This window comes from Aulonocara stuartgranti, assembly GCF_965226115.1.
Source record: "Aulonocara stuartgranti genome assembly, chromosome: 1".
Lineage (NCBI taxonomy): Eukaryota > Metazoa > Chordata > Actinopteri > Cichliformes > Cichlidae > Aulonocara > Aulonocara stuartgranti.
Genome location: NC_138939.1, coordinates 24,454,451 through 24,470,015, shown reverse-complemented (window position 1 = coordinate 24,470,015; position 15,565 = coordinate 24,454,451). Strand labels below are relative to the sequence as shown.

Below are 15,565 nucleotides of genomic sequence, written 5' to 3'. Positions count from 1 at the left end.
AACTTCAATCACCAATAAAAAGCATCACATAAAAAGAACAGATACCGCTGGAAAGAATGTGTGCATTGACCAATCTTCACCAAAAATGTGTTATGTAACCTTGATAAATATGCAAAGATATCCTGCAGGATCACTTAAAGTCCTGGAGTTTCTAGGTCACATGGACACCACCAGGAACCGGCTAATGGTATTGTGGCTTGAACCCGTCTGCACCGGGGGATTTAAATTATATAAAGCATAGCAAAGATGGGCTTTGAAAAAGTCGGGAAATCTCCAAAGAGAACCAACACAAATGGTCACTTCCTTGTTATGCTCACAGCAATTGGGTTAGCTTACTTCAAACACAATGGCCCTGCATTTTGTGATTCAGTTCTTTGAATAATGCTCTAAATAGGATTTTCTTGGCCACACTGGTTTATTTCAGTTTGCCTGCCAGCCTATGTAGATGAGTTAAGCTCACAAGGCTCTGCAGTGCTAAATCAAGGTAAACACCTTCTACCTTTAGGCAGGAGTGATAACCACACAATGTCAAGGGAAACAGTAGTGGGCTAAACAGCCTGATGATGAGAAGAGATGCTAGAGCCGAGGCAGATTCCAATAAATGCTGCACCTTTCTGGCGGCATATACACACAAACTGCTCAGAGGGTAAAGCAGCCAGGTTTAGCTGAGCAGTCTGGGCCCAAATTTAGCTCGAGATGGGAAATTCTCATTTACACTGAAACTGAAGATGAAAACAAGAAAGGTTGAGCTTTCTTCATTACTGTGGCGAGATAGTGAATAAATGATGTATGATAGATCACTGTTTACCTCATGGACATTTCGCTTCTTTGACGGCACTGGCCATGAATAATGGGAGGACAGATGTTAGATTACAAGGAAATTTTCCATCACTGTTAAACGACAGAGTATAGTGACTAGTTAATTAATCAGCAGACTGAAAGTGTACAGTATACTTTATGTATATGTAGCAGCATGCTGAATAAGCTGGTTTGTCCATATCCATTTAGATCATATGCAAGGGAGAGATATCAAGAGTTGGACAATGTCTCATCAGTATCACGTATTATCAATTATTGTGTGTTTTTATATCACATTAACTAATCCAAATAACACTAGCATGCCAGACTGACATTTGTTTTTGTCCAAGGAATGCAATCTTGTGATGGCATGCACACATGGGAGGTGAGCGTGATGAAGGATACAGCATGACAAAGAGGCAGAGAAGGAGACAACAGGTTTTATTGTGATTTCCCTCCAGTAAAAAATGCAAAGAACATTGTTGTCAGCTATAAACTTTGTGCCAGCAGCAAAATGTGTTCAACCATGAAAAATACAGCATCAAATGTATTGAAGCATTTGATATAACAGCACACGAGCAATATAGAAAACAAAACCACAGTGGTGATGGAAAGGAGGCCTGGATTTTAAAGCCATGCACACTGATGGGTAAACAAAGGAAAGAATCAGAAGAAGCTTGTTGGTGGTTTGCCATTATGCCATTTGGATGATTAACAATAAAATTGGTTAAAAGGGTCTGGATCTCTCTCTCTCTCTCTCTCTCTCTCTCTCTTTATCTATCTATCTATCTATCTATCTATCTTACATCTATCTTTCTATCTAGATCATTCATTCATTCATTGTTGAATTGTGGGAAACCTAATATAGTGTTATCCCTGCTTTAAAAATCAGGAATACCAGAAGTAGAAGCAGCCTGTTAACTAAGCACAGCTGTTGTTGTTTGTTTTTTCATTTTGCATTTCTTGTAAGAACTATATTTTTGAAAATGTCACACATTTCACCAATTTTTGCTTGTCTCAGACAGATTTATGAACTCTGAAACAAAGTCCACATATGTCTCATGTCTGGATTTGAAAGAGTGTCACTGATCTCATTCTAGTTCTTGGGTGAAACTTGAAATCTGACAGAAGATTTCACGCCATCTATGTCAAAGAATTTTAAACTCTGCTGGTTTTGTCAGTAGAAAATCATACGGTGCTCTTGCACTGCAGTGAAAGATTTGTAAGGAGCTCCAAGAATAGAGAGCAGAGAAAGCCCAGAAGAGCTTGCAAATAACCCAGGCAGAGTAGCTGGAAACCAGCAAACAACAAAACATCACCATGGTTTTGTAATTTACTGGAGTATCTCCCTGCAGCACGCACCATACTGTGCACATTTCCCAACCAGCTGTCCACCACAATAGGTGTCTAGCTTCGTTCTTTCCTCCTTCGGCGGCAGAACAAGCGCACTGACAGAGAGTCCTGCGAGCTAGTCGTTCTTTCAATATTATAGTGAAATATATTTTTACTCATTTGTGTGTTTCTGTGAAAATGGGAACATTAAAAAGCGCAAAACCACCACAGTGGAAGAAAATATTTCACCGCTTAATACACGATCAGTGATGCATCATTTAGTGTGCGCTCTGCTAAGTTGGCAAAGTGAAAAAGTATTGGAAAAAAAGACTGCTTATTGTGAAGAATGCAGACATCCTTCGGCAATTGCTCAATTGGGCTTAGCATAAGAACGAAGCAAGACATAAAACTAAAAGGATACATGAAATGAAAGAGAAAGCTATACCAAATTAAGCGTGTTGAAGCAAAGGAACTGGTGCAATGGAAAACAAAGTAATGAAGCTGACTTTAAACAGAAAGGAGTTAGAAGGTGGCCACATTGATCTGTTGTGTCTGTCCATGTTCATTAATTCTAATTCATTTTGTGAGACAGGTTTCTGTTGAGCGAGCATGGCTGATTACACATCAGTCACTGTCAGATTTTCATCACTTTTGACAGACAGAATTACCTCTGGACAGTTAAATTCATTGCCCTCTACATAGTCATAGAGGGTAGTCCTGAGACAACCAGTTCATACCATCCCATTATTGTAAATTCTTTGTTAATAATAAGTATTATATGAAGATTTAAAATAGGCCTGGTGAGGTGCTGGACTGGCTAAAAGTTTTCCATCTCAGTCTTTAGTTTAATTTAAACTGAGGAGTGTGTTCTGTACGTGAAAACAGACCCACTAAGACAGAAAATCTTCTGCACTTGTGTGGTTTCACCCCATGTACAAAATAGAGATGAATTATCAGTGAATTTTACTTTTTATCTCTCAGATCCTTTGAGTTAATAACATGTGTGACCATCTGTGTGAAAAAATGCATTAAGTGAACTCAAATTAACTCAAGATATCACCCTACAGACTACAGACATGGATACATAATGTCTCCCTTTAAACACACGTATAGAGAGAATCACACGCTCTTAAGTGGCTAAACTATAGCGCTTTCTGTTCTATTTAAAAAAAGAAACTGAGTCAAGACACTGCTGAGATTCTTTTCCCCAGATTTTTGTCAGCATAATCTAAAATAGAGTTTAGAAACCCCAAAAGCACTCAAGCCCTTTGGTTGTTACTGCTTCTAAAACATTAGCTCAGCATGCCCAGTTTTCCGAATTAGCATGCCAGTGAGATTAACTGGTCTTAACACTTGTTCTTTTTTGCCTGCTGATCTGCACAGGCTATTAAAGAGAAAAACTGTAGAGAACAGATCTGCATTACATGCCAGAATTTCATTAGGGCTGTAACTCGATCCATTTTATGGCATGACTCATGGATTTACCCAATTTGGCTCTGCTACCATCGGTCATAATTGGCAGTTGTGTCTACAATTGCACTGGGCGGAGTGATTTCTATATGACTGATTATTCTGGCAGAAAGAAACTTTCATGTGGGAATAGTGATGCCGGCTGCCATTCAGAAGCTGAGGGATGCTCAGATCGACTCTTTTCATGCATTCAAATTGACAGTGTGTTCAGCTAAATCTCTATAAATCCCTCCATTCTTTCAGTATACTGTGGCTATGTAACAGTTGCACAATAAAGTACATATAGGTTGATGCCTTTCAGCACTGGATTACCATGATTGATTAAGAAATAAAACAGTGATCATTTATTTAACACTTTTTCCTTCCTGAGAAAAATGCCATTTGCCAGATCGTTTCCTGGCCCTGGCACTCTGCTAAAAGAATGTGAAATGGAGCATGGAGAAAGGCCTGGCCACTGCTAATGACTGATTTACTTTCTTTTCAACTGCATCCCCATTTCAACAGTGCACAACAATAAACAACCCATTAGGGAGACTCAAAATAGTTAGAATTTAGTCGAATAAATCAACAACTGAATCATCTAACATCCATCATTGTTTTCTATTTTTTTTTTTTTGTTGAATGGAGGCACCGACATTAATGCCGGGTCAGCAATGCTAAGCAGACAGAGAACAAAGTAATTTCTGTCAGAACTGTGCTATCAGACATCTGTCAAAATAAAAACAGAATAAAAATACTACAAATGCAAGGAACACACCATCAGCATCCTCTTAAATCTGAACATGGAACACATGGTTGATGATATGCTCAAATACTGCTGTGTATACTGAACAAAAGGCTTTAGTGCAACACTAAATGAAGAGGAGTCGGCTGAATGGCAAGAACAACATCCAGGCTATCAACACCTTCACTCTGCCGGTGGTCAGGTATCCTGCTTGGATAATACGCTTGCCAAAGAAGAAGACAGAAGCCACTGATATCAAGAAGAGGAAACTCCTTACAATGCATGAAGGTTTCAACCAAATCCAGCACCCTGAGACTGTATGCTAAGCGGAAGGAAGCCGAGGTCTAGTGAGTGTCAGTACCAAAGTCCAGGATTAGACAACGAACATCCACGAGTACATCAGGAAGATAGGGACAACTGACCATGTGTTTAGTGAATACCTAACGCAGCAGAAACCCAAGAAAGACGAGGAGCGAGAGGAGGAACCGTCATGGAAGGACAGGCCCTTGCACGGTGGTCCTGGGGTCTATCACACCAGGCAAGACCCCAGGTGCAGGCTGTGTAAAGATGCCCCTGATACAATCCAACACATAACAGCATGGTGCAAGATGCTAGCAGGCAGGGCATATATGGAACGCCATAACCAAGTGGCCAGCATAGTTTACAGGATCCTGTGAGACTTCCAGATACAGACGGACAAACTGGTCCTAGTGGTATTCGGAGCACTCAGTAAAGTGACCTCCAAGCTAGGCGAGTGGCTCCAGCAGATCCCAGGAACAACATCTGAGCTCATCCAAGGTCCCTCAAGCTCTCAGGCAGAGGACCCAATATATATAAGCAAGACGGTGAAGCTGCCCTTGCTCAGTGTGAGAGGAGACCTTCTTTGAATTACAAAGAGTTCATTCAGTTCCAGTAATGAATGAGTCATACAGGAAGACATATTTCACTGAAAGCACGCTATGGCCACACCATTCATATATATCATGCATTGTCAGTAAATTAGGATTCAGTTAAACCCCAATTAAGCTTCAAAGAAAAAAAAAGAACACGCTAGCCATCAGCTCAAAAAGGCAGTGTTTTTACCAGTAGCTGTATTTGTATATGTAAGCCAGGACAGATGTGTGCTCAGCTGTTAGGACTTTGACAGTCTGAACCACCGAGTTAGGCTTTCAGCTTAAAATCATTCAGAGTGAGGCAGATGAGATAGTGGAGTACTCAATATATATCGTAGCACTAATTCAGCATTTATAATGCCTTGGGCCTTAACGTCAATATTTTAGTTCTTTAGTGTTTTGGTCTGAGTTTGTAAAGCTCACAGCTTTTACTTCAAATACCACAGACAATTGAAGAAAGACTGCGCCACTAAACTGCACCTTTTGACCATTCCTTGACTTGAATGTGTGCTGAAGTCAGTCCCAGACACTGATTATGTAATCAGCAGCTGCTTTTACAAATCAGACCGTAATCACATCCAGAGTGTGAGAGAGAAGCGAAAAAAGGACTCAGACATTTCACCTTCCAATCGAAAGCACAAAGACCTTCAAATGCTGAATGTTTGAAGACTTCAAGAGTTTGAAGACTTTTGGAAGACATTACCATCACAATTATTTAGAAAGAGTTTACATATTCTTTCTGATTACTCTGGTTTTCTCCTACAGTCCAAAGGCATGCTTGTTAGTTAATTAGTGATTCTAAATTGGCCACAGGTCTGTCTCTTTGTGCCCTGCGATAGAACAGAGACCTGTCGGGAGTGCACGCCGCCTGTCACCCTGTGACAGCCAAGGGATAAATAATTAATTCATTACAATCAATGCCTTTCATGCAGTACAGTGTGCACACTAGGGTTGTCATGATACTAGAATTTCAAACTCAGTACCGATCCCCAGAAAAATACTTGCTACGCCAAACCATTTTTCACAATGGAGGAAAAAAAATGATAAAATTGACAGACATATTTTAAAGAATGCATATTTCCTGTGGTTCTTGGCACTATATTTCATTGCTAATTAAATGAGGTTATCAAGGAACTTTACACTGTTTCTGTGTAGATGCTGGTAGACTGCTCTCACCTTCAATCTGCATTATTAGTAAATCAGGACTTTAAGGGAAATATATCACTTTCTATAGACAAATAACTACATTATCCCGTTATGTGAATATTAATATTACAGACCAGTAGAACTGATAACATTTACTGGCGAGCTCCAAGATTAATGTTGTTATGTTATTATTAGCCATTGCCGCTAGCTGCCACCTCAACAATAACAGGAGGGGAAGGATAATGTGGGTGATATTTCCATCGGCTAACTGCAATGTGTGTGTGAGACAGGTAAGCATTCAAAATAACTCAAATACTTCAACATTGTCTCAAAATTCTTGATAAAGACTGAAATGTCAGCCTTTAAGCTTCGCCAAGCTTGTTCTATTCAGGTGTTTAGCTGCTAGCGTTATGAGGGGCTCTGTGAAGATGGCACTGTTAATATTGCAAATGAGTATCTGATCCAATAGTAATATTTAGCATCAATTAGTATCCAAGGATCAGTTTTTTGACAACTCTACGCGGCACTAATGCTGCCTTCTGTACTGAAAAAAAAAAAATCAAGTATTGTTACCTTTCCAGAATTTTGTTACCAAAAGGTGCTATAAGACATACACAGCAAATCCAGCATGTCCAAATTAACACTGTCGGATTTGATTTCAACACTATTAAAGTGTCTATATGGGTCCACACCAGAGAGTGTTAATTTAACTCTTTTTGGAGAGTTGGTACGTTAACTCTGATTTAGTGTTAAACACCAAATCTGTCTGGAGTTGATAATTTAACACTTGGTGTTAAGAGTTTATATATTAACTCTCAAAGAGTATGTTAGTTTAACTACGTAAGAGTTATCTTCTAATTCATTCTAAAAAGCAGGAATTTTACTGTTCTGAACTTCTAGAAATTTCTTTTGGAAATAAACATTTACTAAAAAGATGCAATGGTTTTTGAAAAACATTTATTCTGAACTGTGCAGCACAATTTCAAAACATTTTCTGAAAGATGTAACAGTGTACATGTTCTCACTTTCATTAGAATTTTGTTTATCAAAAGGTCTGACATGGTAAATGCAAATAACAGCATTCTCATCACTTATTTCTTCAATACAATATGCATGTCCTTCATTCATCACTTTGTGGAACTTCAACGCACTTCTGCTCTCCCCCATATTCCATCTTCACAAGCATATCCTGTGTGGAGATCGAATAAAAATTAGTTGACACTAATTAACGGCACAAATAATCCAGTAAACAATTGCAGCAAAGTAAAAAAAAAAAAGGAATCCTCTTTGAGCCATTACTTGTGTAAAGTATTTTCCCAAAAGACAAGGACACAGGCAACAGGTAATACTGAACTAAATGTAAAACCTCAACCTTTTTCATTTTTACCTAAACCGTGTGCACAAAACTCTGGAGGGATCTATGCTAACGTAGAACCCAGTCAGGACGTCAGCTACTGCTGTTTGCTCGTTTTTTTTTTATGGGCGATCGTTTTCAGGCTTCAAGTAGCACCATTATACCAACATTTCACATTCTAGACATTGTTTTAGGTGTATTTGACCAAACGTTTGACTGAAAATTCACATGCAAGCTTTTTTCAAGGCTGTGGTATTTGCCCGCAAACAATACCTTTCAGCTAGCTAAAACAGAATATTATGCTATCAGCGAGCAACATGGCTAATGCCTTTCACACAGCTTTGTCTCAACTCCAAAGAGCCACAGAAGTAAAAGCTCATAATAATAATTGAAACAATCTTTGAAAAAATAACTTACCAAGCATGGCAAACAACTCAAATATGTAGAGCAAAATGTTCTGAAACGGCTTCACTTCAGCTTCGATTGGAGCCGTGCTGGGGGCGGAGTCTGTGAATTTACTCTAGTGGTGTCATAGCCCCTCTAGGAGTTCAGAGTTAAGAGGTCAAGAGTTAATGTTTCCATTGTAACACCTCCAGATTTGACAGAGAAACACTCATTTTTAACACTCGATTTTAACTACTATCATTTTACACCTCAGAGTTACATTAAAAGAATGTGACTCTGCTTAGAGTAAAATTAACTCTACTTTTGCAAGAAGACTATTAACACCAAAAAATTTAACACTTTTGAATTTGCTGTGTACCTAATACATGCATTTTTAACTTCTATATGTAAGTGCTAAAAAAACACAAAGAATATTAAACTTGAACTTATGTAACAGACTGAGTCACTGTTTGCTACAGCAGCTAGACTAAGTACTATACAGTAGCTGTAGCTGTAGCTGCGTATATCAACAATTTTGCAGTTCTTTAAGTCTTTCAGATTTTCCTGGATGATATATGATAGACTCAATTAATTTGCTCAGCTTGTCTACACCTATACAAGGAATACAAAAAGTCATGCACAACACAAGCAAAAACAATGGGGAATACTCATGCATAAAAGGGTCGCAACAGGGTTAATGTGAATAAAACCTACAATACAAACAAATAATTTAAAGCCTCAGATCAAGCAGAGCAGCAGTAGAAACACAATATAGGAAACCCAAAGAGAAAGCCATCCAACGCTGTAGGGCAAGTTCTGACAGCTGAACCATCTTTCTGCCAATGTAACCCATGTTAGACCAAATGTGAGGCAGAAAAACACAGTTGTAAATATTGGTTTCAGCTGTTCATAGTTTCAGTGTAGTTAGCAAGTTACCAAGAAACAAAAATACTAAGTAAAAATAAAGCAGACATGCCACAAACAAGCAATCAATATCAGTTCTAAATAATGTGGCAAAGTGAAGCACTATTGGCAGGTTGATTAAAACACCACGAGACACATGACATTGTGAATGTAAGAGGAGGAATGGAAAGCTTACACTGTGTTGCATTGTCCTCCAGACAGCCCTCTGAGAGCAGCAGAGAAATGAAGAAGAAAGAGATTTAATTGGACATCAGAGAAATAGAGAGACTGAGAGAGAGAATAGGGCCAAAATAATGACTAGTTAGTGAAGCAAAAAGTTAAATGATAAATGGTGCTGCTAAAATATTCTATTCACCAGCCTATGAGATTGAGTACCTCAAACCATTTTATTCACAATACATTTTCCAGTGTGAAATCAGCTGCTATCAAGTCTGATCAATGCACAGATCACCACCTGCATACAAACAGCAGCCTAATGTGGGAACGCAGGCTGAAGTGGTCTAATGACAGTGGTTGTTTCAAGCAATGCAATGCAATCAGTTTAGCAAAGTACGCCAACTTTTTAATACTTCAGTGTTTCACATGTATTTGTACTGTAAGTATTACACATAACACACCTAATAAATTTACACAGTGAGATGCAAGTACATTGAAGAACGGGTCAGATATGTTTTCCTGAGCTACCCAGTTCCCACTTCTTGGAACAACTTTTCAAATCTTTTGCAAGCAGCAGGCTGGAGTGCATGTAAGCATACATTATTAAAGATAGTGAAACCAGTGGGCTTTCTCTAAATGCACTTTTGCCTTTTAGATTTTTCCCACACATTTTAATGTGCATGTTATGAATCAGAAAAAAGTGGATTTGGTTCTAATTTTCAAATGAGGCCTGAGTGTAAAGATACGGAGTGTTCAAGAATAACACTTTAAAGGTTCTGGACATCTTTTATACCGTCACTGTGGTATTCCTAACAATTACAGCTATTTTTGGAGTAAAGACTACTTATGGAGACTCTCTGCTGCCTGTAATCACGTCTCTGCTCCTTCCTTTTTTCCATTTTAATCCCATGGAACAACTTGCACAGTTGAAGATTATAAAATGTACCTTTTATTTTAAAAGACAATACTGTGTTTAATAAACAGATTTACTTGTTGGAGTGAGGATTACATAAAAAAAACATCGTCTAAATGGATTGGCGAGAGGAAAAATTCACAGCATAAGGAGCTATTTTCTAGCCTGTGTGAGTGCACACTTCAGCTGATATTCTGTTAGTATTACTTCACAATTGTCTTTTAACTGAATTTACTTAAAGCAGTAACTGTCGAGAAACATAACATATTCATTAAAGATTTGGTAGAAGGCCATATCGTGTTAAACAGCAGGAATAGTAACAATTTCAGACTTTTATGAGTAAAAAACAATAAAATATATCCACTCATTAGGTACACCTTTTCAACTTGTGTTAAAGAATAACACAACTATCCAGAGGTGTGGACTCGAGTCACATGACTTGGACTCGAGTCAGACTCGAGTCATTAATTTTATGACTTTAGACTTGACTTGAAAAAATGTTCTAAGACTTGTGACTTGACTTGGACTTTTACACCAATGACCTGGGACTTGAATTGGACTTGAACCGGTTTACTTGAAAAGACTTGATATTTCACCCCAAATATAAAATTTAACATGCATATTATATAGAGATTGAAAATGTGACGTCATTCACGGGTAGAACCGCAAAGGATTCTGGGAACTCGTGGCAAGAGGTACTAGCGCACGCAGGCTTTCAATTGAAATCAGTCACACAGCGATAAAAAGAAACACAAAAATGTCAAGAAGCTGTTGTATTATTAACTGCAATAGCCGGTCGCATGACAGCCACGGGAAGCCGACGGGTAAAGAGATCGGTTGTTATCGGATTACGTCGTTGAAGAGAAATTGTTCGAGCCATGTTTCCGAAGTAACAAAGAGGCGACGGATGGCCTGGATTGCAGCCATTCAAAGAGCAAATATAACGTCCCAGAACCCTCCAGCTCACAGGTTAGTCTGCTCCAAGCATTTACACAAAGGTCAGTCTGCTGTTGTAGTTAATGCGTCATTTTCATAACATAATTGGTGATATAGGTTACAAGCAAGTCTGGCACTGAACAGAAATTGTCGCGCTATGCTCCTTTGTTTATTGTGCATAAATAGTGAATTGTCCTGACACAATATTGTGTTTCGCTTCTGTTATTATGGTACATTGACAAAAACATATAGTTTTATTCACAGGATAAAACAGGTTTTTTGTATCACTAATTGCCCAGTACGATTACAGCATACAGTATTATTGTCACTGCTACATTTCTGTGATGCTACCAGAAATTATTTCCACTACTAATTAATTATTGTTGAGCTCAAAGGTCCTATTAATAAACGGTTAACGAATGTGTATTTATGGAGACAATTTGTGAGACTGGTAAACTTATGATACGTACGATGGTCTGTCGTTCTACACGGTGCATTTCAAGGTCCTGCACCCATCCGTCGGTAAACTGTACCTGGGCTTGTTGCAGTGACCGGAAGTTACTAAACTTCATGAGTGTATGCACTCACTCCAAGAACCGTATGATTATAAATATGCATATAAATATGCTACGATGAGATAGCTGACTTCATCTAACTAGCAAATGTTGTCCAGGCTACGTTGGTGATACAGTTTTTTTTAATGTGTATGATATTTTTGTCATGCGATTTTAAAGCTGGTCCTACAACCGCATCCAAGAATAACATGCAGCTTATCTCAGAACTGTCAGTGAAAATTATTCTTGGAGCTAAGTTTAATTGAGCTGCATTTTAAAGAGGTGCAATTTCACAATTTGTGTATATTTTCTAAGTTCACTATTTTGTCATGTGTTGAGAAAAACACAGATTTTAAAATTACATGGTCTAATATTTACATTTAGCATAACTGCAACATTCTTTTTTCATTTTTTTTTTTAAAGACTCGAAAGGACTTGAAATTCAAAGTTTCAGACTTGTGACTTGACTCGGACTTTTACACCAGTGACTTGAGACTCGACTCTGACTTGCCTGACATTACTTGAGACTTGACTTGAGACTTGAGGATAAAGACTTGAGACTTACTTGAGACTTGCAAAACAATGACTTGGTCCCACCTCTGCAACTATCTAATCAGAAGGTCACAAAGCAACAATGCAATGCATTTAGGGATATACAGATGAGTCCAACTGAGCATCAGAATTGGGAAGAAATGTGTTTTGAACGTGGCATGGTTGCTGGTGCCAGACAGGCTAGTCTGAGTATTTCAGAAACTGCTCATCTCCTGGGATCCCCCCCTCCCCAGAACTATCTCTATAGTTTACAGACAACAGTCAAAAATGAGAAAATATCCAGTAAGATGCAGTTCTATGCCTTGTTGATGCCAGAGGTCAGAGTAGAGTGGCTAGACTGCTTCAAGTTGATAGGAAGGCAACAGCAACTCGAATAAATACTCGTTACAGCCAACGTATGGAGAAAGGTGTCTCTGAATGCACAACACATCAAACCTACAGCAGCAGAAAACCACACCTGGTGCCACAGAAGACTGCCACCTGGTCTGATGAGTCTCCATTTCTGCTGAGACGTTCAGACGGCAGGGCCAGAATTTGGTGTAAACAACATGAAGGAGGATTGTTCCTTGGCATGTCTATCTCTTTATGGCCACAGTGCTTTATGTTAGGCATGCCTACTCATACAAGTGTGTCATATCCATAAGAATAAGTCAGCTTGACATGAAACACACACAGCTTAGTTAATATCAGGTGCATCGCTTTTGCTGCTACATGACAGCAGCACATATTTTGTAGCAACAGGGGAAAAGATGAGGAGTCGTGGGCTGTGAGGCCCGGTTTAACATCGTATCAACTTATGGGCTTCTGCGCAGCTCTATAGCGAAGCTTGACGTTGACAGCCTCCTACACAATGTGCCTCAGTAGCATCAGGGGGCTCCGCAGACCTTTTTTGTAGCCTCAATTAATGTCTTAGCATTTTTTCATCATTCTGACGTTTGGTGGGTGGATGTTGAATCTTTTGTACGCTGTTGTTCAAGATGGCGCCGAGTATGGCAGCCTCGTCGCGAGCTCCCCCAAGCAACGGCTTTCTTCTGTGTTTAATTTTACTTTTCCTTTATTTTTTCACGAGCAGCACTTGTCTCCTTGTGTACGACCGACAAACCTTACTGGACATAAAAGACGGTCTTTCTTGTAACTTTCCGGAGTTCAAGTTTTGCAACACGGACGCTCCGTTTGCAGACCCCCCATTCATCTCACCTGAGACGCCTTTGTTCTCTGGCCCTGGAGGCCGCAAACGCCGACGCAGAGGGAGAAGATCTGGCGTTCTGGTTCGACTGAGACGGCGCACTTACAGACCACCGTTACCCAGTTTATTACTGGCTAATATGCAGTCTCTGGAGAACAAGCTGTGCGAGCTTCGGGCACGGATCTCATTCCAGCGAGAGATGCGGGACTGCTGCGTGATCTGCCTCACAGAAACCTGGCTATCGGACAAAGTACCGGACTCCGCAATACAACTGCCGGGGTTCTCTGTGCACCGCGCGGACAGGTCACAGGATCTTACTGGGAAAAGCAGAGGCGGTGGTGTGTGTTTCATGATCAACAACAGCTGGTGTGATTATGCGAACGTGCACCCGGTCAAATCCTTCTGCTCACCGGACCTGGAGTACCTGATGATTAAGTGCCGGCCATTCTGGCTACCGAGGGAATTTACAGCAGTGATTATTACGGCTGTTTACATTCCCCCACAAGCCGACACTGACCGTGCACTCAGGGAACTGTACAGCGCGATCAGCAGCGAGGAAACCGCACACCCAGAGGCAGCGTTTATCACAGCCGGAGACTTTAATAAGGGAAACCTGAAGAAAGTCTCACCAAAACTCCATCAACACATCCTTTTCAACACACGTGGAAACCGGCTACTCGACCACTGTTACACCTCTTTCCGGGATGCGTACAAAGCCCTCCCCCGCGCCCCATTCGGCCAATCAGATCACTGCTCCATCCTGCTCCTGCCCGCCTACAGGCAGAAGCTGAAACAGGAAGCTACAACCCGGAGGGCGGTGCACTGTTGGACGGACCAATCGGAGTCTGCGCTGCGGGACTGTTTTGATCACGCGGACTGGGAAATGTTTCACGTGGCCGCCAGAGACATTGATGAATACACAGACTCAGTCTGTGGATTTATCAGGAAATGCGTGGAAGATGTCGTCCCATCCAGAACAGTCAAATCCTTCCCAAATCAAAAACCCTGGATTAACGGAGATGTTCGCGCGGCACTGGCGGCACGGAACACCGCCTTTGCCTCCGCGAACACATCGGACTACAAACACGCACATTACCAACTCCGGAAGACGATCAAAGCAGCCAAACGTGAGTACAGGGACAGGGTGGAGCAACAGTTTGACAACCCTCGGAGTATGTGGCAGGGACTAAACACGATCACAGACTTTAGAGGGAAAACCAGCACACCGCAGACCACGGCCTCTCTGTGTGAGGATCTAAACGTATTCTACGCTAGATTCGACACAGCGAACACCATGAGACCGGACAGTGTGCGCACCGCGGATGACGTCAGTGCGCACACTGTGTCTGAGGAGGATGTGCGGAAGTGCTTCAGGAAGGTGAACGCACGCAAAGCTACTGGTCCAGACGGGATTCCCGGCCGCGTCCTCAGGTCATGCGCGGCTCAGCTGGCTGGAGTGTTCACGCACATCTTCAACCTTTCCCTCTCTCTGTCTGTAGTCCCAGCCTGCTTCAAAATGGCCACCATCGTCCCTGTACCCAAATCCTCCACCATCTCCTCATTGAACGACTGGCGACCTGTAGCCCTGACCCCCATCGTAAGCAAATGCTTCGAGAAGCTGGTCAGGGACTTCATCTGCTCTGCACTACCCGACTCACTGGACCCTCTACAGTTTGCATACCGCCACAACAGGTCCACTGATGATGCCATAGCCCTGACACTACACACTGCCCTGTCACACCTGGAGAAGAGAGACACGTATGTGAGGATGCTGTTTGTAGATTACAGCTCAGCATTCAATACCATCGTTCCCTCGAAGCTGGACAGGAAACTGCAGGATCTAGGACTGAGCAGCTCCCTCTGCAGCTGGATCCTTAGCTTCCTGTCTGACAGACGCCAAGTGGTCAGACTGGGCAGCATCACCTCATCCCCCATCACACTGAACACTGGTGCTCCACAGGGGTGTGTACTGAGCCCTCTCCTGTACTCACTCTACACCTACGACTGCACAGCCACTAACAGCTCCAACATCATTGTGAAGTTTGCGGATGACACTACAGTGGTGGGTCTTATCACCAACGGTGATGAGACGGCTTACAGGGAGGAGGTCAGCGCCCTGACCCACTGGTGGCAAGACAACCATCTCACCCTCAACGTCGCAAAGACAAAGGAGTTGATAGTGGACTTCCGGAGGTGCAGAGAAGTACACACCCCCATCACCATCAACGGCGCTGCTGTGGAGA

General features: G+C 41.2%; 2 protein-coding genes across 4 annotated transcripts in view; one reads left to right on the top strand and one right to left on the bottom strand.

Moving 5' to 3' along the window:
* The window catches only part of gpc6a (glypican 6a), a 159,903-nt gene that overhangs the window by 27,440 nt on the left and 116,898 nt on the right, over positions 1–15,565 (bottom strand). For 2 of the 3 annotated variants that reach the window (XM_082539578.1, XM_082539580.1), the window contains exon 7: positions 9,201–9,230. The exons of the other annotated variant lie outside the window; for it this stretch is intronic. In XM_082539578.1, the coding sequence (XP_082395704.1) occupies positions 9,201–9,230 (30 nt within the window). The remainder of the gene's footprint in view (positions 1–9,200; positions 9,231–15,565) is intronic. 3 annotated transcript variants of the gene reach the window in all.
* LOC309710247 (uncharacterized protein) overlaps positions 13,347–15,565 on the top strand; it is a 205,505-nt gene continuing 203,286 nt past the window's right edge. Inside the window, exon 1 of the mRNA XM_082539544.1 lies at positions 13,347–15,449. Within this exon, the coding sequence (XP_082395670.1) occupies positions 13,462–15,449 (1,988 nt within the window). The 5' untranslated portion in view covers positions 13,347–13,461. The remainder of the gene's footprint in view (positions 15,450–15,565) is intronic.